General features: G+C 35.1%; 1 protein-coding gene across 1 annotated transcript in view; it reads left to right on the top strand.

Moving 5' to 3' along the window:
• SCN7A (sodium voltage-gated channel alpha subunit 7) overlaps positions 1-27,526 on the top strand; it is an 85,200-nt gene that overhangs the window by 39,763 nt on the left and 17,911 nt on the right. The window contains 8 exon segments of the mRNA XM_036253331.1: positions 6,546-6,633; positions 7,346-7,584; positions 8,682-8,855; positions 10,249-10,605; positions 16,729-17,166; positions 20,124-20,229; positions 21,740-21,894; positions 26,158-26,331. Coding sequence (XP_036109224.1) covers positions 6,546-6,633; positions 7,346-7,584; positions 8,682-8,855; positions 10,249-10,605; positions 16,729-17,166; positions 20,124-20,229; positions 21,740-21,894; positions 26,158-26,331 — 1,731 coding nt within the window.

Below are 27,526 nucleotides of genomic sequence, written 5' to 3'. Positions count from 1 at the left end.
AAGTATATTGCTAGATGCTCAATATCCATGTGTGGTACATGATAAAAAGATCAAAAGTGATTCTGATAAGAACATTTGCTTTTGCTATATAAATTTCTTCCTGTGTGCATTATGGTAAGAATAGCCAACAGCTTTTAAAAAAAAATTTTTTTTTTCTTTATTGATTTTAGAGAGAGAACAAGGAGAAGGAGAGAGAGATAGAAACATCGATGAGAGAAAACATCAACTGGCTGCCTCCTGCATGCCCCCTACTGGGGATTTGGCCCACAACCTGGGCAAGTGCCCTGACTGGGAATCAAACTGGTGACCTCTTGGTGCATGGGCTGACGCTCAACCACTGAACCACACCTGCCAGGCATGAATAGCCAACATCTTTAAAGATTTTTATTAATATATACATTTTTTTGGTTTCAAACTATGTATTACCACTGCTCATAAACTATGGAACACACACACACACACACACACACACATACATATTTGAACTCTACTTCTTATAATGCAGGTATAGTTTATTAATTCAAACTTGCTTCAGATAATACATCAGAATTAACTTTGGAAAATTTGGTGTTCAACTCAAATTGATAATGCCTTCCGTGATTTAGAAATCACAAAGTATTAAAAGCATGAATAAAAGTACAAGACTGAAGTTGTAAAAAGAGAAAAAAAATTATTGACTTTCTATCACCTTCAAAAGGAAATGCACTGTGTAGCATGATATAGGGAATTATTGTATTCATAAAATTAAATTCATAATTAGTAAAAGTTAACAAGGGTTTATTCTAAATTTTAATTTTAGTGTAGTCGAATACATTTTCAGAATTTTAGCTTCCTAGCAAAATATTTGGTTTATAAATCTAAAAGAATTGACAGAAGAAGCATTAAAGAAGTGGTAGTAATTTATCATTTAAAGTCTAAATTGTACTTTAAAGTTTGCTAAAAGGGAGAGCAGGACCCAGGAAAACAACCAGAAGGAGCTTGCTAATTTCACAGGAGCTAGCAATCTCACACTTCTTCCTTGGTTTGAAGAGGGTAGTTTCATCTCGTCTCTTAACACCTCTAACTGGGGTTGAGCTGTAGGGTGAGCAAAAACCATGCACCCTGCAATGGTACCCAGCCCACGCCCCTTCAGCGGTGTTGCTCCTTACCCCTGGGATCTTGCTTGAAGAGTGCTGGGTCCAAAGCCACCATGGTCAAGTGCTCCTGCCCCGCTGGTCTGGTTACAGGCCCTCAGTTGGGGGCAGGGGGCCATGTCCTGCCTCCTCTTGGTCCCTCTGGATTTGTTACTACTTTGCACTCTCGATAGTTGCTAACAAAGACTCTTTACACTGGGGAAAAGCTCGAACTACATTCTCTATTAGATGGGAAAAGGACAGATTGAGGGAGCTGACAGATGATATAAAGGAGCTATACCAAGGACCCTCTCACGTAGAAGAGATGGCGGAAAGTAAAGGGTCAGGATATACTATGGCACTAATTGGATGTGTAATAAAGCTGGCTAAGAGGTTCACGAATACCAAGGGTTATTTCTGAGTCAAAAGGGGGGAAAAGCTAACTTGCCTAAATATGTAACCCTTTTTATTGTCATCATCAATAAAGAAGCTCTAAGAATGTCATTCTTCCAAAAAGTGAGACCTGAGTGACATGATGTAAGGCCATACGAATGACTACCTACTGATAGAGGCTCATGTCTACATGGTCCATAACGCACACCATTGAAACAAGAAGCAATTATAGACCATATGAAGAAAACATGTATAAAAAGAGGCTATTGAGTCTAGCCATTATATCACCCTTGAGGAAGTCACAGGAAAACAAATTACAAAAGCTTTCTGTTTCTAGAAATGAGTCCGGGGTCCTTAAGATTGAAAGATTATGGCCTGAATGATACGTTGAATGTGTAATTTGTTTTGAAGTGACATTTCAAATGTCAAGGGCTACACACAAATGTATCCAAGAGCACAATACTGCTCTTATCCCAGGATGAGATGCCCTATTAACTCTGCTTAAGAACTTGGATTATTTCCTAATTTTCCAATATCCTCATTCATTTGGCTGCTTTGGATCACACAAAGCCTTTCTAATTTTAATTAAAATATTTCAGTTGTAAAGGATTTCTTTTCTTGGAGGAGTACTAGAACATTTTGTCATGCGAAGGTTTTCCAGGAAGTGAGAGTGAAAAACATTTTCACAAGATTTCTTTTCTTTTCTTCTTTTATTTATATATAAGAAAACACTGGAGAGAGAAGAACTTAAATGGAAAACACTGAGGACACTTTCTGAATGAAAACTAGTCAGGTTCTAATTCCTGTGTTGGTATTAGCAGGGCGTGTTCAGATGCTTCATATTCTCACATTGCAAGAAAGCAACGGATCATGATGGCTAAAAGCAGTTTTGCAGTCAGATAAAGACAAATTTCAGTTCATTTTAGTCACTACATATAATATTTGCCAATTCTGTTAATTTTTCTAAACTTCAGCTTTTTATCTGTATTTATCTGTATTTTATAGTATTTATCTTATAAGTTGTAAGATTCAAATGAAATAATTCATGGTAAGCGCTTGGAACTTAGAAATGTACTAAATAACCAAAAAATGTTAATGCCAAATCATAGTGAACACAAGCAAACAAACACAAAAAGGCACGGCAGTTTATATGGAGACTACTCATCAACATAAAATTCTTAAGTCTCTTACTATAACCCCTGTCAGGGGAATTAAACAATAATAATAATAATTAATAATGCCTGTTTAATGTCAGCTATGTACCAGACACATGAATGTCTTCATGAATCCTCAAATTTAATTCTCATTGAGGAGTTCCTGTGGCAAAGTTTGATCTATATTTATTGGTATTTGATTTCTCAACACAGAGGACGAGAACCCAGTGTTCACCACTTTAGATCATGTTTCAGTGCTGAAACAATGTTATGTCATCAATTACACAACTGGCAAGTGAAACTTTTCTATAAATTGTCAGTTACTGGCAAAATCTCAGGAAGAGAATCAAGTGTATACAACTGCAGGATTATCAATATTTTCAAATTATTTGTCCATCTAAACTGACATTTCTATAACTTATTTATCCAGTTAAATAAAACATTAGTCAATCTACTATATGCTAAGAATTGTACTAAGCACCGAAGATTTTTTAAAAACTTTAATAATATACTATCTATCTTCTTGAAGCTAATGATCTAGTGGGGAGATAGACTATAAAATTATCATAATACAAAATTGTAACTCTAGGACCACCAGACATTATGTGTTTCCCAATGTTATGAAATAGAAAACATAAAATATCAGACACAGTAAATTCTTTTTTAAAAATCTGAGCTAAATCTAATAAGTGTCTAGATCTGTCTTTTTCTAGAGACCATTGGAGACAGAACACATTAAGTTACACTAAATAAACACAACCTGTCAAATAAAGAACGTGGAAAATGCTACAGCATAAGTGACCCAATATCTTAAATAAATAAATTGCGTAGGAAAAAATAAATTAAAAATCACAAGATAATCAATAGGCCCACCAACTAAGTATAATATGTAGATCTTATTTGTATTTTTATTAGAACAAATCAACTACAATAAGATGGTTCTGGACACTGAAAGAAAATTGAGCATGGTCTGGGTGTTGGATACTATTAAGGAATTACTAATTTTGCTGATTGTGATAATGGTGCTGTGATTATGTTTCTTAAAAAGATTATTCTGGCCCTGGCCGGTTTGGCTCAGCGGTTAAAGCGTCAGCCTGCGGTCCTGAGAGACCCGGGTTCGGTTCCCGCTAAGGGCACGTACCTCGGTTGCAGTTTGTCCCCGGCTCTGGTCAGTCGTGCGGGTGGCAGCCACTCGATGTGTCCCCTTCACATCGATGTTTCTCTCTCTCTCTCTCTGTTCCTCTCTCTCCCTCCCATTCTACCTGAACAAAAAATGGAAAAATGTCCTCGGGTGAGGATAAAAAAAAAAAAAAAAAGATTATTCTGTCAGACAGAGAAAGACAAATGCTACATGATTTCAATTATATGTGAAATCTAAAGAACAAAACAAATGAACAATTGAAAGAGAAGCAAAGTCAGATACGGGGAGCAAACTGATGGTTGCTAGATGGGAGGGGGCTGGAGGGCTGGGTGGAAAAGGTGGAGGGATTAAGAAGTACAAGTTACAAAATAGTCCTGGGATTGTAAAGTATAGCATAGAAAATACAGATAATATTGCAATTACTATGTATAGTGCCAGGTGGGTACTAGATTTACCAGGTTGATCACTTAGTAAATGTAAATATCTAACCACTATGCTGTACACCTGAAACTAATATAAAACAATATTGAATGTCAACTGTAATTGAAAAATAAGAATAAAAGCTTATCCTGATAATTATTTGATGTTTAAAATTTGATTTAAAATCTTTCAAAAAGTTGGATAATACATTAGAAATGAGTATAATGTTATTAATTGTGAAGCTGAAAATTGTATTTCTGGTGGTTGACTGTATTACTCTATTAAAAAAAACCTGTAGCAAGTGCTGCAAAATAAATAATCTACTTTGAGGGACTATATTAAAGTGTTTTTCTGAGTCAGAAAAAGTTTTTCTGAGGAACTGTTACCTGAGCTCTCTGAGGAATCATCGTGCTATAAGGGGAGGGAACAGGTTGGTCAGAGAGTCCAAGATGAACACTTCAGCTATTCTTTGCAGAGTGTCAGAAATATTACTGGGCTCCTCATTCATACCTCCCTCCAGTGAAAACGTAAACCAGTTATGAGGAGAAGCTCAATCCCTTTCCCCAATCTAATTTTAACATTGAGTTGTCTGAAATTCAGGCATATGCTCTTCTTAGCTCTTAAACTTCCAAAAAGGAGTTATTGAGCTATGATCTTCCCAATTTGCACTGTAAATAACTGTATCCTCAGGAGTTGGCCCGCTTGTGGGCGTTCAGTTAATATTTTTGAGAAGCTCAATTGATATAGGTGGTTTGTTCATTTTATATTCTAAACTACATCCATAGTTCAACACAAATTGGTAGAAAATTTAGCAGTGACTGTATCAACAATAATGTTTTTATTCTCTCTACTCCCTCCCTCCACTCCCCACACAAGACTCTTTACTGAATTGTTCTTTGGTGTGATTCCCTCAAATATTGTCACTATCAGAAACAGCTATATGAGAAGTAATTTCTCTGTAGTAAGCATATAGTGGAAGATATTATTCCCTATATCACCAAAGTGTCATCTTTATGAAGATACACTGGGGAAATTCTTGTCAGATCTTAATAGCAGAAAAAATTATACTTAAGTTGTTTTTATCTCATGGAAATTTGGAATTGTATAATTTATAACATATTTTATGTAACTTTATAAGTCAGCTAAAATAATTTCTTAAATAATCATGGTTTAAGTAAATAACTTTACATCCTCAGTTTTTTAGCTTACTTTTTGAATTAAAAAAGGGGGGGTAGGGGACCAATATCTACAAACCTGCAGAGTCTGCTAATGGAACTCAGTAAGTAATACAGTTGGTTTTCACCTCCTCTAGATCCAATATGTGTAAAATTAGAGGGAATTCGACTGGTACTGAGTGAGATGAATGTGATTTTTTTACCTCTCTGGAGAGAACATAGCAGAACTTACTGAGTATAATGCGTGTGTGTTATCGGTGAGCCTCAACCCCAATTCCCTCTGTGTTAAGGGGGCAGCATCCCTTAAGCCAGTTACCTCTGTCCAAGAGTATCCTCACCTATTCACCCCAAATTAACACATATATAAATGTTGTCATTCTTTGTGAGTGCTAAATGTGGAAATTCTGTGGTATAAATTCATCTACCCATTATGAATTTCTTACCGTTTAAATCCAATTACAAATTTTATACATAGTCTCTAGAAACATCTCCAACTATATTTGTAATACTTATGAGTGTATAGAATTTGTAAGCTCTACGTCAAAGTTAGGAGTTTTGAGTGACTTTTCAATGCAAGGTTTTTTTTAAACCCTGTGTAGCCACATCAAGACAGCAGAGGATATCTTAAAACCATTACTCAAGAGATATGAGAGACAAAAAGAAGTGATTCCTTTATGGAATTATGATATATGTTCTAACCAAAGCAATTTTTAGAAATCTCCTATTATCTTACATTCTTCAAGACTTATTTCATCATTACAAAACCAAATAATTTTGATTTTATCAAGAGAATTTGAAAAATTATAATGTTAACATATTGTCAAGGGAAAAATTTAAGGTGTTAGAGGAATATTGTTATTTAATAGAATGTTTACCAACTGGATATTTCACAATAATCCTATACTATACTTTGAATTTTTTTTGTCAAATATGGGTAATACCAATGTCTCTGATTTACTCCTTTTATAGTTGACCGCATAGCATAAAATTATTTTGTTGAGTTGTAAGTTATACACATTTTCCAAAAGAAAAAGAAGCTTCTGGAGGTAAAAATTAGCATTTTTAAGGAGGATAAAAGCCTTCTTATAGTTATAGTCTTGAATCTACAAAGGGAAGAGGCCAGTATTACACTCATAAAATTTATTTTTAGACCAAGACCACACAAATAGAAATGAAGAAAAGATCACCAACGTCTTCTTTGGATATTTTGGATGATGCTACTCTCAGACATAAAGAAGGTAAAGCAAAAAATATATTGCAACTATGAAAGGTACTAATCATAAGATTCACTTTTATAGAAATTCTATAATTGCTACAGAATTCTATCTGATAACTAAAATTTAAAGAATAACATGAGAATATTAGGCTGAACAATTTATAAAAATTCCACATACAGTGTTTTAAACATTGGAGTTACCAAGATAGCCAAGGAATTTTTTTTAACATTGAAAGTGACATAGAAGTGGCAATTTGTAACTAAAAATAAAGCTTGGAACATATATTTAATATTAATATATTAAGGTCCTTTCTATATTGACTCTGCTTTTTTAACATATGACCAGTAACTCATTATCATGGTCAGTATTGAAAGGCATCATTTTGTAAAGCATAAAGATCTAGAAATTATAAACTATAATACTCTCAGCTATAATCTATATTTATTTTTTTACAGATACTCTTATGTTTTGCTTCCAATGCACAGTTTGTCTCATTTTTATTTGTCTAATTCAGCTAGCATGAAAAAAAGGAAATTTACTTTGCTCTGCTTATTAGTATAAAATATTTCTCTCTCTCTCTCTCTCTCTCTCTCTCTCTCTCTCTCTCTCTCTCTCTCCTAATTCCCAATCAGAAGTCTAGTTTAAAAGCTCTTTTACATGCAAAGGTCAAAATTGTCTATTAGTTAAACTTAGGAAATTTGCTAAAATTTAACTGTTCTGTTCTTCATTGCAGAACATACAAAATCTCAGAAGAGATGCCCAATGTGTTGGTATAAATTTGCTAAAATTTTCTTGATCTGGAATTGTTCTCCCTGTTGGATAAAATTGAAAGAGTTTGTCCATGTGGTTATAACGCATCCATTTACTGATCTTTTTCTCACTATATGCATAATTCGAGACATATTCTTCTTGGCCATGGAACATTATCCAATGAGTGAAGCATTCACCAGTGTACTCAGTATTGGAAACCTGGTAAGGCTCTTATTCTATGTTATTTTTATTTGCAATTTCAATTTCAATCTTTTCTAATTGTCATTATCCCATTATTTTAATTTATAACTCCAATATGTTGCAAATGGACTAGATGAAGTATTGTGTTCATGTTTCCCCATTTCACTGCCCCAAGCCCTGCTTTGTAAATGTTCCTATCACCAAATAGGTTTATATACTTAGAGTTTAAAATTCTACCATTTAAATTTGGGAGTCTTTGCTAGCTGTTTGGCAGTCAGATTAAGTGGAAAGTATTAATTTCCTCTCCTTCCTTAAGTATACCCTCTCTTGGTACCATACCCCATGGAGCAAAGTAGAGTAGAAGTCAAATAACAGACCCGAGTTCTTCACTGACACCTGATTCTGAATCCTGACCACACCTGACCCTGACTGCTCTCACCACCTGTCTTTGCCTTAGCTTGGAACTTATCCTTTGCAAGGTATTGTTGGGATTCACCTATCCTTTTCATCCCATACAATGCAAAATGCAAAACAGATTTGTGTGAATTTAAAAACAAATCACATTCACACAAATATAGAGTATTTAATTTTTTTTCTTTGTATCAGGTTGTTATTGTTTAGTTGCTTTGTACCTATACAAACAGACAAACTGCTATTAATTTTGAACTACACGTTTACTTGATACCAAAACAGTAATTTCATTATTTCTGCCAGTATAGTTTTCAAAAGGCAGTTTCCATAGGTTCATTCTGGGTCACATATGTACTTTTTAAATTCTTTTACAAGTTAAAAAATTAAATATTTTAACAAATACTCCATATACCAAAGGGAACTAACTATTCAAAATAAAAAGACTTTTCCCCCTCAAATATTCTTTCATTTTCTTACAGACTGACTTTAAAAAATATGTAATTGATGATTTTGTATATAGTGTTTGACATTAGATTATTAAATAAAATATATGAGTCTGTTGTTGTAATATAGACTGCAAAATCAATCAGATATTCACAGGAGAACTGTTAAGAATGTGGCATTGGAAAGTCACAATTTCTGTTTATGAGGGTTCTGATAGAGCTATTGAAGTCATATTATCATCCATGTGTTTTGTTTTTATTTAGGTTTTTCTTGGAATTTTTACAACAGAAATGATTTTTAAAATAATTGCCCTGCATCCATATGGGTATTTCCAAGTAGGTTGGAACATTTTTGATAGCCTAATTGTGTTCATTGGTTTAGCAGAACTTTTTCTAGTGGATGCTCATGGACTGGATTTTCTTGGACCATTAAGGGTGGTAAGTAGAATCCAAGACCTAAATTTTACTTTATGAAAATTTATTTCCGTTTTCTCAAACATAAAATGGAAAGAATAGTAAAACACGTACCACAGGGACATTGGGAGTATTAAATGGGTTAATAATATCCCAGGACCAAGTATGCAGTCTCCAGTGCTCTTATTTCACCAAAGCATTAAAGGAAATATGTAGCAACTCCGAGATGTAGTTCTAGGAAGCAGGGCCAGGGGTACTGTGCTGGTTTTGAGGAGCCCCAGAGGCTGAATGGCATTGTGTAACTAAGGAACTGGAATCAAGTATTTCTAAGTATAGGGTAGAAAACTTTATATAACACCAGTCAGGCTAGCAGAATGTTGTTGTAAAATGTATTAAGTCAGAATCAGTATATGTCTGCAATGAAGGGTGATGGTAAGAATCAGAAAACTAGGCAAGGGAATGATGTTGTTGGAATAGTACTTATGAAAATGTTACGCATTGGATAAGTAATATATGGTCACATTCCAGTAACAAGTTGAAGGAAGGTAGCAGGAATCAAGAAAACCTGTCTTAATCCTCATATAAAAAGGTTTCTAATGAGTGAGAGAAATTTATGCAAGATGTAGTTATCAAATTTATGGATGAAACAAGACTGAGAAACAAAGAAAATGTGATCAAAGATAGGATCAACATATCTGAAAGGCTAGTAACAGACTGAATATAAGATGATTAAGGTTTACATGGATAAATGCAAAGTCCTGTTCTGGAGTCCAGAAAGCCAAATCTATACTAGAAAAAGTTACAGAAGGTGTAAAGCACATATAAAAATTATATAGAGGTTTTAGAGGACCAAGTTCATTGTGATATAGTGGCTAAAATGTTAAAGTAATCTGTGGTGTATCAATAGAAATAAAAAAATGTAGTGAAAAGGGAAATATTCAGATTAAACGTAGAATGTTGTTTGGTCTTAAATGTGTTACTTTAAAAGAGAAATACACAATAGAACCTTCAGTGGACTTCAGTGGAAATTAACAGGCTTTTTTCAATATCATTTATATGTCAGAATGTGGAAAACTACCTAATGTATTATGAAAAGCAAAGCAGAATGGATAGTTGCCCTACTAGATATTAAAACATAAAACTAGAGTAATTATAACAGTATAATATTGAATGGGTATTGACAGATCAATCGAAGAGGATATGTATGGATTTTGTGTAAAAAATTATACATTGATGTATTAAATGAATTTTTAGTGGTTAATATTAACAATGCTCAATCCTGAATATTACATAAGAGTAAATATGTGAATGTATATAATGCTGACAGAAATTTTAAACATATATAATAATAAATAGTAACCAAGATTTTTTTTTTGGTATGTTGTTTCTCGTTCTTGTTTTTACATTGCTCTGCCAGTTGCGAATTTTCAAGTTGATGAAATACTGGCCGGCATTTAAAATGCTGATGCTGACTCTCGCTAAGTCACTGGTGGCCCTGAAAGACTTGATCCTGCTCTTGTTCACATTCATGTTCTTTTCTGCTGTGGTTGGCATGAAGCTGTATGGTTCGAGTTATGAAGACTACGTCTACAACTTAGACACAGACTGTCAGCACCTACGCTGGCACATGATTGACTTCTTCCACTCCTACCTGAATGTGTTCCGGATTCTCTGTGGAGAGTGGATAGAGACTTTATGGGATTGCTTTAAAATAGCAGACCAATTCAGTTGTGTTCCTTTTTACATGATGGTCATTTTAATTGGAAACTTTTTGGTAAGTAATCCATGTTTTCAAGTTTGCCTTGGGAAACTGATGTAAGATAGTCTAGTATTTTTATGATGTGGATTTATGGGATTCAGTGGTCCATAACTGTGCTGGCCAATGTGGTGGCACCTAGCCACGGGTAGCTATTGACCAGTTGAAACACGAATGGTCTAACTTGAGGTGTGCCCCACGTGTAAAATTATCCACTGGCTTTGAAGTCTTACCCAGAAAAAGAATGTAAATTATTTCATTAGTAATTTTTATATTGAATTGCATTTTTAAATAATAATTTTATATATTCAGTTAAATAACATGTTAGATTAATTTCACTTGCTTTTGTTTATGCTTTGAATGTGGCTACAGAAAAACTGCATGTGCGATGTGCATCATCTGTTCATTGGCTAGCACTGATTTATAGGCTTGCTACTCAAAGTAGCATTGGCCTCCTGTAGGAGATAGTTATCAATGCAGACACTCTGAGCCTATGGGAGCAGAATCGACATTTTAATGACATTCACAGGTGATTTGTAAACATTAAATTTTAAGAACTACATACATATAACACTAATTGTCAAACTTGGGTCCACATTGGAATTACTACCTGGGGGAATAATAAAAATATACTATACTAATGCCTTGAATCCATTCCCAAAGATTCTGATTTTCGTTGGTACACGGACATCAGGATTTTTCAGGAATCTTTATTTGATTAAATTGTGCAGCAAAGTTAAAAAACCACTGGTCTTTAAACTTGTTATGCATTAACTAAGAGAGAAAGCTTTCACTTTTAATATCCAGTAATTGAAGTGATGCTACACGAATTGAGTAAGTAGCTTTTACTTCTAAGAAAAAGGAATGGTTTATAAAAGAAAATTGTTCATATGGGGAAAAACAAAAAAACCACAGGACTCCATATTTGCTTTTTACTTATAAGTGATAAAGATTAAGTACACTTCCCAAAAGACTAAAAAAACAAACAAACAAAAACCTCACAAGCTAGACTTCACCTATTGGTAGCCTCCTCCATTGCTTCTGTTTCGCCCTGGTCGAACCCGTGTCACACACTCATCACACTGCTATTATGTTTCATTGTTGATGTATTTGTCTATCTTTCCTATTAAACTGCTCCTTGAAGGAAGGGCTTGTGACTGTTTTTTGCATCATCAAAGCCCAACAGTGCCCAACATGCAAAAATACTTTAGTATCCTCTGCCTTTGTGGCAATTAGTACATTTTCAACTCCAAGTGACATAAAACACTACATGTTCTAACTGGCTGAAACAAAAATGAGCACATATGTATCAGCATACATAACTCAAAATATCAGAGATTTTACTTCCACTGACACATATGTGCAAACAATATCTTTAGAGACAGGTCTCTGTATATCTGTTATCTGTATTTTTCTATGCCCTTTATTGGCTGGTAGCCTCTGTTTGAGCAAGAGGGTTGCTTCAGGCTAAAGCTTCAAGTCTTCCTATCATATCAAGTCTAATAGAAGAGAAAATGCCTATTTTTTTCTTACAAGTCATAGCAAATTTCTCTTATTATCTTATTAGTTCTGAGTCATATGTTCATTTTTGAACCAATCTCTATTGCCCAGGGTGTGAGATATATTAATATATATACTATGTTAGCCATTCAGAGTCCTCTCTGAGCTGGAGATGGAGTCAATACAAACCCAAATCATATGACTAATAATGGTATGAGGGTGGTTTCCCAAATGTAATCTAGGTTTCTATTCCCAAAGAAAGGGCTATGGCTGATGGCTGTTGAGGTAAACCACACACACACACACACACACACACACACACACACACACACACACTTCAAAAGCAAAGAAATGCTGAGGTAATTATATGATTGGATTTCTGGGTTTCTTTGTTTTTGGACTCCACTCTATTTCTCATTTTTCTTATTTCTATTGATCAGAAACTTCAAGTCTATGGGCAGAGGGATTTCAGGATAAAATGGAGTCATGTGAACTCCATTTTCTAATTGATCAGCTATCATATCATATTGCTTGGCTTACTAAATCTTTTAAGCTTTATTCCCTTCAACAGACATCTAGCTGTGGGGCATTTTGGTAATGACACTAGAGTAAACCCAAGGGGAAATACGGAAGGAGAGAATTTTTGATGTTGTGGATTTGTTTCCCACATACTTCCAACTCATTGTACTATAGCATTGTAATTTCACACCAAACCTACAGCATAGGTATAAAAGAAAGGTATTCAGAATGTTTAAAATTTAATTTTATCTTACCCACCCAAAAAATTCCAATAATGATTTACGTGCTTAAGTGAAAATCTTTTTTTTAAAAAGTATATACAAAAGCAAATATCTAAAGTGCAGTTATAAATACAGAGTTCAGGTCCAAGCAAAAGGTTCAAATTTTAGTTCTATTACTTACCAGTTACATGACTTTTGTGCATATTACACAGCCTCTTAAACCCTGCCAATATCTAACATGAGAATAAAGATAACCATAATGCATGCCTTATAGGGATACTTAATTACTTCAGCAAATCTTGAATTTTCTTTCTCTTCCATACTACCTTATTTTGGTATGAGTTGCTCAATTCTCACATGATAGGTAGCTATCTATGAAGTAAGGAAGAGAGCAAATTTCAGGGAACACTTCTGAATGTTTTGTTTTATATATGTTATTTCACCTTTTATCTCAACACAAAAGCAATAAATATGTGTTTTGAATCTAGTTCTGACACTATGACTGAAAGTAACCCTAAGTTTTTATAATATAATTTTTCTCCCATCCTTCTTTATTAATTCATTCTTTATTAATCCTCAAATTAGAAGAAGTAATCAAACCTCTACAGCTTTAGTCATTTACTCATCCTAGCTTTCCTTTCCAACCCTTCAAGAGACCAGGCTAGTTTAAATTCAGAGCCCACTTGAACAAAGCAAGAACACTCTATAGTGCTTAAAAGTTCATCTGTACCATGGTTCCAGAGTATCTTGAACTTCATTTTTAGCCTTTTAACCTTCCTATTATATGTGTATGTATGCATGTATATGTTTGTGTGTGGGTATGTGTGAATGTGTGTATATAAACCTGTGATATAAGAAATCTTAGATTACAAGTTTTTTTTTTAAATCTTTATTGTTGAATGTAAAATGTATTACAGATGTTCCACATTTTTCCCCCATTGACCCCCTCCTCCCCACTCCCGTCCCCCTCCTGCCTTTTCCCACACTATTGTCTGTGTCCATTGGTTATGCATATAAGTTCTTTGGTTTATTTCTTCCCACTCCCCAACCCCTTTCCCTTTGAGGTTTGTCAGTCTAGCAATGAATTTGTACTTCCTAATCCCTTCACCTTTTTCACTCATTCCCCCAACCCCCCTCCCATCTGGCAACCAACAAAATGTTCTCTGTATCTATGAGAATGTTTCTGTTCTACCTGTTCATTTTGTTTGTAGATTCCATTGTTGATAGATATGTATTCATTGCCATTTTGTTTGTTCATATATTTTATATTTTTCTTCAAAAGACCCTTCATCATTTCATATAATAATGGTTTGGTGGTGATGAACTCCTTTAACTTTTTCTTGTCACACTAAGACACATCATTATCAAAATGCAAAAGGTTCAAGACAAAGAGAGAATCTTAAAAGCAGCAAGAGAAAGGCCGCTAGTTACCTACAAGGGAGTTCCCATAAGGCTGTCAGCTGATTTCTCAAAAGAAATTTTGCAGGCCAGAAGGGAGTGGCAAGAAATATTCAGAGTGATGAAAAGCAAGAATCTACAACCAAGATTACTCTATCCCGCAAAGCTGTCATTTAGAATCGATGGCCATATAAAGACTTTCCCAGATTAGATTGCAAGCTTTTAAAAATATAATTGTTGTAGAATAACTTTTCCTTATCCAAATTCTGGCACAAAGTCTATTCTTTCATTTATTCTACAATTAATGCATTTTTCAACAAATATTTATTTATCACTAACACTGTGCCTAGCACTGTGCTAGTTGTCTGCTTAAGAGAAAATGTGGTTCCTGCTCATATGAAGCTTATAGTCATGAAATTCTTACCGAACATCCTTTTGTTATCTGTCACTGTGCCTAATACTTAACCAAACCAAGGAGGGGAAAAAACACAACCAACTACCTCAAATTATATTTGGCCATGTCCTCTTATACCTTGAACTTACTGCTTTTAGAGAATGACAGAGAGGCTCATATTGTAGATTCTATAAGAGTCATGGAGCACTTCCCATATTATCTATATGTAGGCCTTATTGTCAAGTGAGACACAAGTGTGAGAACAGTCATATGAAACTCTGGGCATATTGGCATATTAATCTCTATATTTTGTTGTGGTTCATTGTTGTTTTTTTCAGTTTGCCCTTTGGGATTCTGTCATAGGTTATAGAAAATATGTCCATTGTTCAGTTGATCTCACCAGTAAGAAATTTCCAGTTTTGAGGTATCTTGTACTCTGCATTTTATTGCTCCACCAAAATATGGTTAAGAGTACAAGGATCTATTTGATGACCTTAATATCTGCAATAATGTTTCTGTTTTCCATATGAACCTTATTTGAACTTTATTCCTCTATAGATGAAGATGTAGGTATAGAGAAGTAAAAGCAGTCCGTTGGGATTGAACACTATATTGTGGCAGTTCATATTCTCTCAGGTGTGTGTACACATGAGAAAGACAGTAATTATCAGAGTATCTGAGAACTTCATCTCTTTACATAGATCCCAAATTCTGAAAGAAGCTTTAATAAATGAATATTTGGAGATCTTTATAGACTTACTTTATTTTGTGTACGCATTAATTGTCAGTATAATTATTTTAAGAGTAGATCTTAATGTGTAAAGAAATCAGAAACAGAGGCAGGAAAATGTTATGTAAGTTATATATACAGCAGTTTCTTCAATAACGTCGTTTAGTTTAACGTCGTTTCGGCCACCCACCTGTGACCCTGAAGTAGAATAAGCGGGTTGGAAAATAATTGTCTTACTTGTTTTCATTAATATTTTGTAAATGTATGTATATCTCACATTATTGTATTGTTTACTATTAGAAATGTTTTGGATCTTTATTTAGAAGTTTGGTGATGTTTTGTGACCAGAAATATGCTGTAGGAATTTAGCTCTTGTTCATACCAATTTGCCTGTGGTAAAATTGGCTTTGTTATATGTTATTTCACTTAACAGTTTTCAAGAACCTATGAACAATGTTAAATGAGGACTTACGGTATACATATGCGTAAACATAATGCATGCCATTTGAACTTTGCCCTCTAAAAATATGTAAAGCATAAAATTAAATCTTTAAAGAAGAGTAGAAATGTCTATAATAGACAAAATGCTCAAATTATTACTTTAAGTCTAAGAGAATAATCAATATTAATCTTTAACACTAGAAGCTAAAAATATCATCTATAGCCTACAATTACAAACAAGATAAAAATTTGATTCTCTGGAAACTGAACATGCTTTGATCATATTTCTTAGTGCTAGTAAAGATAAAAAATACATTACCCTTGAGTTTGAATAACTTGCAAATATTACTAATAATTCTATCACATATCTTTTTCATATTTGGCCAAATTTATTACCATAAATAATCAATCAGCCTACATAATTCGTGTGCTTGCATGTGTCAAGAAAAATTAGATGTAGGCTGCAGAACCAGGAAGAGACCCCTCCCAGTAAGATTCCTTATGAGTTTGCAGAATCCATGAAGATGTCATTATACCTCTTCCTGGGACAGAACTGAAGTAAGCCACCTGGACTAGCAATTCATTTCTCACCTTGTGAGAGGCAACTTGGTTCAGTGAAAGAAAACAAGCTTTGGAATAAGATCCACTTGAATTCAATCTGTGTGACCTTTGATATATACCATCTATAAACGTTGTATTTTTCCTCTATAAAACAAAAACAAATATTTCATAGCATGTTGTGACCTTAAGATTTATCTCGCTATACAAACCTCTAGCATAGCACCTGACCCATTCATTGTAGATGAGTAAGAACTGAATAGCACTGTAGTTCATATGCTGTTTTCAAATCTCAGGTCAGCCTTTTCTAAGGATTTTCTTATTGCTTAATGGGAAACAAAAAATAAGGTACACTTAACTTCATTTACTTCTTCATTTAGATACTTTACCTGTTTCTGGCATTGGTGAGCTCCTTCAGTTCATACAGTGCTGCAACAACTGAAGAAAATGAAGAAGCAAAGAATCTGCGGCTTGCGGTGGCAAGGATTAAGAAAGGAATAGACTGTGTGCTTTCTAAAATAGTGTGTAGAAGACGAAATGTTCCCAAGGACACAATAGGCAATGTAAATGATCCACCTGTTACAGAGAATATTTCTGACCATAACCTTTCTGAAGTGAGCACCACCCAAGATTTCCTCAAGGACAAGGAAAAAAGCAGTGGCACAGAAAAAAACACAATGACTGAAAATGAGACTCAGTCTCTCATCCCTAGTCCTAGTGTCTCTGAAACTGTACCCATTGCTTCAGGGGAGTCTGATATAGAAAATCTGGATAATAAGGAGATTCAGAGCAAGTCGGGTTATGGCAGCAGCAAAGAGGTAAGATATTTCAATATCCTGATTGCTTGTTATTGATTTCGGGCATTGATGATAAGAAGGTGAATCAACACTGAAGTTTCAGAGTTAGATCACCTGTTCAGTCCTAGCAATACTACTCCTTGCTCCTGATTTTATGCTCCTAATCAAGCTACTTAAACTCTCTAAACTTCAGTTTACAGATGACGATAAAATTGTATCTATTTCTAAAAGAAGATATAAAGATAAAGAACAATATTTCTGTAGTGCATATAACAATATATAATAAACACTGTGTAAACATTAGATAATATCATTATTAAATTCTATAAATGAATAAGCAGGCAGTGTGGGGTGATGAAAAGCATTGTGAAGAAAACTATGTTTACAAAATCAATTTGTATTACTGAAGAAATCATTCAACTTTCCTGGACATCTTTAAAATGTGAGATTGGATTGCAATACCACTAAGATACTTTCTTGCTTGCTAAAATTCTAAGTTTTTTGTTAGTTCATTTCTGCAACATATATTATAACATATGTAATTGAATTGGACTTAAAGAACAGAGAGAAACCAACAGTTTGATTTGGGAACAGTTTGTGGCTTTATAAACTCCTGGACAAAAAAGGTGGGACAGATTCAAAGAAGGGTAGCTATTGCTGTTAACTTGCTTTTCACATGCATACATACACCCTAGCGGATACAGTTTTATTGTCTTCATTTGCAAGCAGCATAATGAAGTCTTAGTAGGAGATATAGTTTAATAGAAGGCTACATCTACACAGATCACAATGGCACTGTGGGCTTCTTTCACTGGCCCTCACTAGGGACTCACTTCAGATTACTCATAGACACCAGAGAGGGGGGGTCAAAGAATGCCTCATTCCACCTCCCCAAAGTCTCTGGCACTATTTTGTCTTCCAAACCTCTTCTGGCTTGACAGTTGCTCTGGCCTTATCATAGGAGTTGAGTGTTAATTATTCAAAGTCTTTCCAGCTCTTAGTGAAGGCATCTTTGTTTTTAGGGAAACTTTGACTACGTAGCATACTCAATCTCAAGTTCATTTTTCTTTAAATAATATCATTATGAGAAAACAGGAGAAAATTCCTCTCTAGCACAATTCTGTATCTTCACTTAAGACTTCGACTACCACCCATGTCTAGGTAAAATTGCTATCTGTCACAGCACATTGTGTGAGATGTTCTAGAAAATTCTTTTCTACATCTCATTAAAAAGTCTGGGATATTGAAATGTAAAGGAAAGAAGGAATTAAATATAAATCTTGAGGTTGTAGAAGTTGCAATTTGCATAGTTATTTGATCCTATTGATTGGTTAACTACTCATAGATCTGTTCACTTATTTGTATGTTTAGTTATGTATTTAATTTAATTAGATACTTTCCAGATTACATAGCCCATGAATACTTAGGATGTTGATCTACCAGATGCCAAAAAATAAAATATAAAAATCACATGTTATTTCATAATTCAGAGATATATGCTCATTTCTTTGGTATTTAAGCACTTATCCTTTTAAATTACAAATATGTAACTGTAATTTTTTTTAAATAACATCAAAGTTTAAATTGGATTTTATAACTTTCCACTGTATAGCAATATATCATGGTCATTTTTTCATGCCATTAAATAATCTTCTACTAAAATAAATTATTTATAATTTTAAATCTTAATGGATTTATTTGTAAATTTAAAATAATATATACTAAAAGAAGTCTGGGGAAAAATTACATCAAAGAGTTTGGGGCAATGGTTTTAAGAATTCTTAAAAAACATATGAAGTATATAATTTTCAATGATTGAATACCCAAACATTATATAACATTCATATATTTATTTTCTACCTCTAAATCAGTGAATAGCCATAGCTTTTAGTTCATCAGAAATAAAGAAAAATTAAGAGAAATAAAACACTAAAAATGATTTGTATATTTAAGAGTAATATTCTGTTGGATATATTTTTTAATTGAGCACCATGACGTCTTACTGACAATTACTATTAAAGTTTCAGCAAACAAAGCTTCCTAATTATGTTTCATTGACATTTACTGTGCATAAGACCAAGAAGTAGGACAAAATATTTATAATTTCCTTTTTTATATACTCTATCTAGAGCTTTTCTTAATTTTTAAGAACTAAGACTGCTTTTCTTCCAAATGTTTTAAATACTTACCTTAATTTTTAAATTGAAAAATAATGTTATGTGCTATGAACTTTAGGGTCTTGGTCATTTTAAAGGATGGTATGTTGTATGTCCACTTTTCAATAAGGTAAAATAAAGCGCTGTGAGAAAATCATTTCAAGTAAAGACCAAGCATGCCACTTACATTATTATCACATGTACGAAGTCGTGACTACTTTATCCTAGCCAATGTTCAAGTTCAGTCAAGAATGGAGTGAGAAAAAATGTCAATCTCTGTAACTAGCCTTTTTGCCTAGTCCTGGTACAACTTTCCCAGGTCTATCCTTGACCCTATTCCTTGTACCATTTATTCATTTCACTTCCGGATAACTTCACATCAGTCTCATCCTGTAATGGCATAAGAATGTCTGGATTAGATTCTACAATATACACTAAGTACACTCTTGTCTACCCATCTTTAGCATCAAGGGGTGATTTATTCTGACACTATTCATCTAACAGAAATAACATACTGGGGACTTTGTGAATAACTTCAAGAAAACTTTGGAACTAAAATATTTTTGGAAATTGGAGATAACCTATACATCATTTTGGAGAACAGTGTTATTAACTAAATGTTAATTTTAATGTAAATATTACTTTATCTTAAATTAATTTAAAATAATTTTTCTAAACCATCAATCACAGAGATATGTATGTTCTTTTTAATATTAATTGATATGGTTTTTATGTGCATATTTTTATTTCCAAAAATGAAGTAAACTTTACAGTGAGTAAATGAAACTTTATTCACATTTTTGGTGGGACTTTACTTTTCAGAAGGTAAAGCCATCTAGCTCATCCGAATGCAGTACGGTTGATATTGCTATCTCTGAAGAAGAAGAAATGATCTATGAGCATGAAAAGCCAAGGCATCATAAAAACAGTAAGGAAAAAGTTTCTTTGGTTATCATATTAAATTTAGACTAAATTTCTCTTAACCTAAATAATACTATTGGATCTGTTTTTAATTTTAGAAAACTTATTAATTTGGGTAAGGAATGCACACAGTGTGTGTGTGCATACACATTTGCACATGAATTCTGATAGAAAATTAAAATGTCAAGAAAAAAGTCACCATTTGGACAAAAGGAAATGGGCCTATTTCCTAGGGAGTCTAATGCAGTAGTTGAGAGTGGGCTCTGGAATCCGACAGCCTGAGTTCAAATCCCAGACCTCTATTTTACTTAGCCTCTCTCTGACTCATTTCCTAATATGTAAAGTGAAGATTATGATAAAACTTACCTTATAAGATTGTAAAAATGATTGAATTAGGGGTATGTATTTTTATGCCTTGTGGAAGGGAGTCAACATTTAAATATGTATATGAAAACATTCTATAACTTTCATAGGAAAACAAATCATGTAATAATGATACATTTTTACATTCCACATTAAGAAATGTATAAGGCTTTAGTTGGTTGATTCACTAGATATGTAACATACATCTCTTGATGACTTATAATTAAAATTAGTTTCCTAGGAAGATTAACAAATGGCTGCAGGTTTTAGACCTTTAAAATCACTGGAAAGCATCAAAATGGAAACTGCCAAATGCTCAAATACCTATATTCAAAATAAGAATCTGCTCTCAGTAGCTTGAGTTGTAGAACTTGTATCATCCAAAATGAGGGAAGAAATGTGTCCTAGATATATATATATTTTTTGACCAAAGACATATAAATTGACATTAGGTAAAATTCTAAAATAAAAAGTGTTGACTTTAAACTCCACCCACCTTCATTTCTTCATTTTCTTACAGGTAAATCATTCCCTCTCCTTAGGTTTCCTTATGCTAACTCTCCTGATGACATAAGGTTGAGTTCAATAGCCATGCACATCTGCCCTACTCACAAAGTACTCCACAATTCAGGTTACCTCCTTAGATAGCCTCAGACAAAATTCTCATTCCCATGTCTTCTAAGAACTGAGATCAATTTAACAGATTGAACTGATATCCCTCTTAATCTTTTATAAGTATTTGTGAATTTAAATGGCAATGCTTGTTATACTATGTGAATCTTCAGAGGATTAATTTTCAGGCGTCGTACAATGTGATATTCAGAAGATGATGAAAGTGTGTGTATTTTTTTTATAATTGATAAATTCTATTCTCAGACTCTGTCCTGCAGGCTTAGGGAATGTGCTGAGTCATCTCTGCCTTTCACAGTTGATTTTAATTACCAAACTCACAAGTGTTTTTTGTTTGTTTTGTTTTTCTCAGTGATTGTAGTGTTCAGTACAGCATGGGTAAAAATCAAATGCTTGTAAGTCAGAGACCACCTATATTAGATTCTGTAAATAACTAACTGAAAGCAGATGGTAGAAACTTTGAGATGTTTATTCTTTTATGAATTTTCAAGATTTTTTTTCCTTAACAATTTTATTCTTGACAGGTTATGAACGTAGATCTTTACCAGGTCAAATCAGTAGAGAATCCAAGAGAAGAAAAATTTGGCAAAACATAAGGAAAACCTGCTGCAAGATAGTAGAAAACAGTTTCTTTAAGTGCTTCATTGGCCTTGTCACTTTGCTCAGCACAGGAGCTCTGGTAAGTGAGAATATGTGAAATTTTTATGGGAAAGGTACATTCGAAGTCTGTTAATTTGTAAGGTCACCATGCCAAATTAGTTTCCCTCATAATACTTACTATAGCACCAAAATTCACAGTCTGTGATTTTAATTTTGAAGGACATAACATCACAGTTTCTTTAAAATCTCTATAGGTCTCATTTAACATTAAATTAATAATACAATATCAAACTATATGAATGACAGTGGGAAAAAGGAATGTTAAAAGTTAGTTAATTCTTCTTATTTTAATAAAGTTTCATATGAGAAACAAGGGCTTCCGGTCAAGATGGCGGAGCAGGTAAACGTGGTACTTGCCTCCTCCCACAACCGCATCCAAAGTACAACTAAACTACAGAACCACCATCGTTCAGAACTGCCTGAAATGTAGCTAAACAGAAGTCCTACAACTAAGGATATAAAGGAGAGGCCACATTGAGACTGGTGGGAGGGACCGAGATGAGGAATGGGCTGGTCCCACACCCTCCTACGGCAGATTAAAATCGGAAGGGATATCTTGGCTGCAGAGATTACCCCTGAGGAGCCAGTGGTCCTAGCACCACACCAGGCCCCAGCCCAGGGTCCCAGTGCCAGGAAGAGAAGTCTCCACAACTTCTGGCTGTAAAAGCCAGCGGGGATTGTGGCTGGGTGAGACAGAGACTGCAGTCCCGGAGCTCCTCTTAAAGGGCCCACACGAGGACTCAGACTCTGAGCTCTGAGCTCCAGCACTGTGGCAGCACCTTCAAAGGCACCAGGACGTACAGGGAGGAACTGATTATCCCGTATCAGGGCAGAGCGTGAGGGACAGCTTTCTCCCAGACAGAAGTGCTGGCAGAGGCCGTTGTTCCTTTTCAGAGCCCTCCCAGACAGAGCGGCCGCAGGGGCCGTATCTGAGTCTCCATCAACCTCGCCCCACCCTGGTGACTCCCTGAGATCTCACCCCACCCAACTTGTGGGTGCACCCAAGCTCTTTCCGGTGGCTTTTCCATATGAATGGTCTGTCTTGGTTTATGATTCATATTTTCCTAAAATCTCTCAAACAAGCAGCATCTGGCCTCCATGTGCCCGGTACTGCTCACTAAGTGGGCCCGGAAGTAGCAGCAGCTGGTCTCGGTTCACAGGTTGGCCTTCCCTGGGCACCCCCAAGTAAAGCACAAGTAGCAGCCATCTACATATCACTTTGTAACTCATGCCAGGTGGCCCCAGGCAGACCACAGGCAGCAGCTGACCTTGGCTTGCCCCTCCCAGCAGGTCCCAGAACCAGCACAACTGCTGGACAGCTTCAGATGTCGATGCAGCAGCCAACCACCTCCACAGGCGACACATTGTTGAGGTTTTCATCATAACTGAACATCCTTATGTTTTGAACTCTACATCTAATAGATTGCTTGTCTCCATTTTGTTTACTTCTCTTTCTGGAATTTTGTTCTTTTCTTTCATTTGGGGCATGTTTCTTTGTCTTCTCCTTTTGGCTGCCTTCCTGTGTGTGTTTCTATATATTAGGTAGATCTGCCACATCTCCTAGGTTTGGTTGAGTGGCCTTATGTAGCAGGTGTCCTGTAGGGTCCAGTGGCACAGCCTACCCATTCACCTGAGAAGGGAACTCCAGGTGTGTCCCCCACATACCCTGTGGGCTGTGTACACCCTCCTGTTGTACTTGTGACTTGATTAGTGTTGGCATGTCAATGGGAGAAATTTACCCCCAGGCTCATCAGCTTCAAGGACTGGTTGCAGTCGCTGTGGAGAATCAGCTGTGCAGGGGTCCACCCCACAGAGTGGGTCTTACTTCAGTAGGACTCTGGTGGGTGCTGAGTCTGCTCTTCTGGTAGTTACAGAATAGTCACAGGAATGTAAAGTACAGCATAAAGAACATAGTCAATAATATTATAATACCTATGTGTGGTGTCAAATAGGTATGAGATTTATCTAGATGATTACTTAGTAAGTTATGTAATATGTAATCACTGGGTTTGTACAGTTGAAACTAATATATTGTATTTCAACTGTAATTAAAAAAACAAAAATAATTTTAAAATTAAATAAGTCAAATTAAAAAAATAGAAAAGAAAGTTTAATAATGAATACATACAAAACGAATGTGTTAATACTTTGGTACCTATTTAGTATATATATTTACCCATTAACCCAACAATCTTAACTCTGTGAAATTATCCTACAAATAACTGAACATATACTAAATGGAGAATTTTTTATAATAGCAAAAGATTGAAAAGCAAAAATAGTCCATAATAGGTGTTTACAGGACAATCATCCAATGGGATACTGTGCAGCTATTTTAAAAGTGCAGGAGCTATATGTATGCTGATATTGCAAGACACGATAAGACGTGAAAAAAAAAAAAAAAAGATCTAGAATACAGTGTATGACATGCTACATTTTATGTAGGAAAGGAAGAAAAATAAAATGTATTTTATTTGCTTCATTTGATTAAAGGAGATCAGAGAAGAATACGTGAGAAATAGTTAACTATGAGATACACGGAACAGGGGGAACAAATATATATATATATATTTTTTAAATCCTCATCCAAAGATATTTTTCCATTTATCTTCAGATAGAGTGGGAGGGAGGTAAGGGGGCGGAGAGAGAGAGAGAGAGAGAGAGAGAGAGAGATCAATGCGAGAGATACACATTGATTGTCTGCTTCCCACATGACCCCAACCAGAGCTGAGGACTAAACTGCAACCGACGTACATATCCTTGACTGGAATTGAACCTGCAACTCTTTGATCTGTGGGCTGATGCTCTAAGCACTGAGCAAACCAGCCAGGGCTGTATATATATAAAATCCTCACCTGAGGATATTTTTCCATTTTTCTTCAGAGAGAGAGTGAGAGGGAGGGAGAGAGGGAGAAACATCTGTGTGAGAGACACACTGACTGTATGCCTCCCTCATGATGTACCACAACTGAGGTACGTGCCCTCGATCAGAATTGAACCCGCGACTCATTGGTCTGGGGGCCGACGCTCTAATCACTGAGCCAAACCGGCCAGGGTGGGCTGCATGTATTTTTAAGTAGACTTTATATTGGCATTTATTACACATTCTGAACAAATAATAAATGTACAATATAAAAGATTTTCACAAAGTGAACGCATCTGTGCGATTGTCACTTGGTTGAGAAATAGAGCATTACCAGAAATTCAGAACCATACTCTGACCCCTCTCCATTTAGAATTTCAGTAGCCAGTATGTGCAATTCAACTGCCATAGATTAGCTTTGCCTATTTTCTAAAAAGTTTAATTAGAGTGGAGACTTCTGTACATCTTTTTATATTGTTTTGCATTACATACCTATTCAATAAATAAATATGCATAATAAAATAAAATTTTTAAAAATAACTTTAGATGATACAATTTTTTTATTTAGCCTCCATTATGATTTGTTTTTATAGACACTTTTACTCCATAATTGGTTCATTTAAGTCAGTATCTATATTGTTACTTTATATTTACTTCTGTTTAACAGTAGGTTTATAAAAATCACACCATTCTTTGCATAAGATTATTTTAATCCTTGTCTAGGTTTTAACCTTGAATAGACTTTGATACAAATCTGCCTGAGATTATTGGTACTTTGTTGCCTTTGTCAGTGCTAAAATAAAAGCACTTTTAAGTTGCTATGAATGACATTAGCAAACTTTGCATCCCCCACAGGAAAACTAAGGTTGGCTTATTAAAACTGAAAAGCTTTCGAGAAACTATCATAGTTTTACTTCATACTTATGTGTTTCCACTGGTGTACCTAATTGTTTCTGCAGTGAAACATGCTTTGTGACGTTTTCTTATAATAGCAGTATGGATTTCTGAAAACAATTTTTAAAAAATATCTGCTCCGTTATTAGCAAGCAGCATATGTCTGTGAGTTGCCTACATAGAATTAGAGATAAGAACCATGTCAGGCGTGACTGAAAATTCTGCCTCTTATATTAAATTTGATTAACTTATTTGGGTCACTATTTAGAACAATTATCACACCAAGTTCAATCTCTAGAAGAAGTGGCTGTGGGATCAATTAATGATGTCTGTTACAGGCACTGGATGGGAAAATGATATGTGTGGGTTATGTGAATAAATTCAAACTAAGTGAACCAGCTCTTGAGACTAGAACCTGTGACTTAGCTCACCGTCTGTTTACTAGAGATGGCATTCCGTGCCTCTCATGCCAAAAGACTTTTTAGAGATTACATGTATGCTCATCTTTACATTTTTTTCCCACAGGCTTTTGAAGATATATATATAGATCAAAGAAAGACGATAAAAATCTTATTAGAATATGCTGACATGATCTTCACTTACATCTTTATTCTGGAAATGCTTCTAAAGTGGATGGCATATGGTTTTAAAGCTTACTTCGCTAATGGCTGGTACAGGCTGGACTTCATGGTTGTTATTGTACGTATGTATGTCAAACAAAATGTCAAAGCTATTTGATTTGCTGTTCTTTATTTCTTTTTATCCTCCCCTGAGGACAGTTTTGTATTTTATCTTCAGATAGAGTGGGAGAGGAAAGGGAGGAAGAGAGAGAGAGAGAAACATCGATGTCAGAGAGACACATGGAGTGGTTGCCACCCACATGACCCCCACCAGGGCTGGGGACAAACTGCAACAAGGCACGTGCCCTTGGTGGGTGGGAACCGAACCTGGGACACTGGTCTGAGGACCGACGCTCCTGCCGCTGAGCCAAACCGGCCAGGGTGCTGTTCTTTCTTTACTCTCATTCTTTCACTGTTCCATTTACTTTATTCCCTCTCCATACATTTTGAGTCACCGACATCTTATATTTCTTCATTTGGAATGTTTCATGTCTATCATTCTCATTCCAAAACTTAAAATTCAGCACTTTATTCCTGGATTATTCTAATAGTCACCTATGTATCCACTGCTAACAAAATAGGCTTATTGCACAATATCTGGAAAATATCAGCCTTCTAAAATATTTAAATTCTGTTTGTTCAACTTTCAAATTATGTATTCAAAATGAGAATACTTATCATCACCTTCACCAGTACCACACCAATCCCAGCAGCCAGAAATTCTCATTTCGATCACTGCAGTAGGTTCCAAACTGACGTTCCTGCTTCCACTTTCATTCTGTTCTCCACGTAGCAACCACGGATTCTTTACTGCTGTAAAACGGAAGTCAGCGCAAGTCACTGCTCTTCTTGAAACCGTCCAATAAACACTCTGTCTCACTCAGAGTAAAAGCTCCAGTCTTTGCAAACAAGGGCCAACAAATCTCTACGTAATCCAATCCTCTATCCTACTACTCTCCTTTCTGCCCCTCATCCCGTTCTGTGGACGGTGCCACAGACACTGGCCTTGAAGCATGTCCTATATGCCAAGATTACTTGCAGCTTAGTGCCTTTGCACTTATTCTTCCATCTGCCTGGACATTTTGCTGGCTCACCTCATTTATGTCTGCTTAAATGAAACTTTGAAGTTAGGTCTATCTGCACCACCTTAGTTAAAACTGCAGCAGCTCCAATAATTGCTTTTCCTTTCTCTGCTTTCTTCGTCTCCAAAGCATCTACCAATATTATATAATTTTTATTTATTTACTTGTTAGTTAGTCCTCATCTGAAGATAT

This window comes from Molossus molossus, unplaced genomic scaffold, assembly GCF_014108415.1.
Source record: "Molossus molossus isolate mMolMol1 unplaced genomic scaffold, mMolMol1.p scaffold_m16_p_11, whole genome shotgun sequence".
In the NCBI taxonomy this organism is placed as follows: Eukaryota; Metazoa; Chordata; class Mammalia; order Chiroptera; family Molossidae; genus Molossus; species Molossus molossus.
The sequence above is the reverse complement of the archived record's forward strand: the minus strand, read 5'-3'. Positions and strand labels throughout refer to the sequence as shown.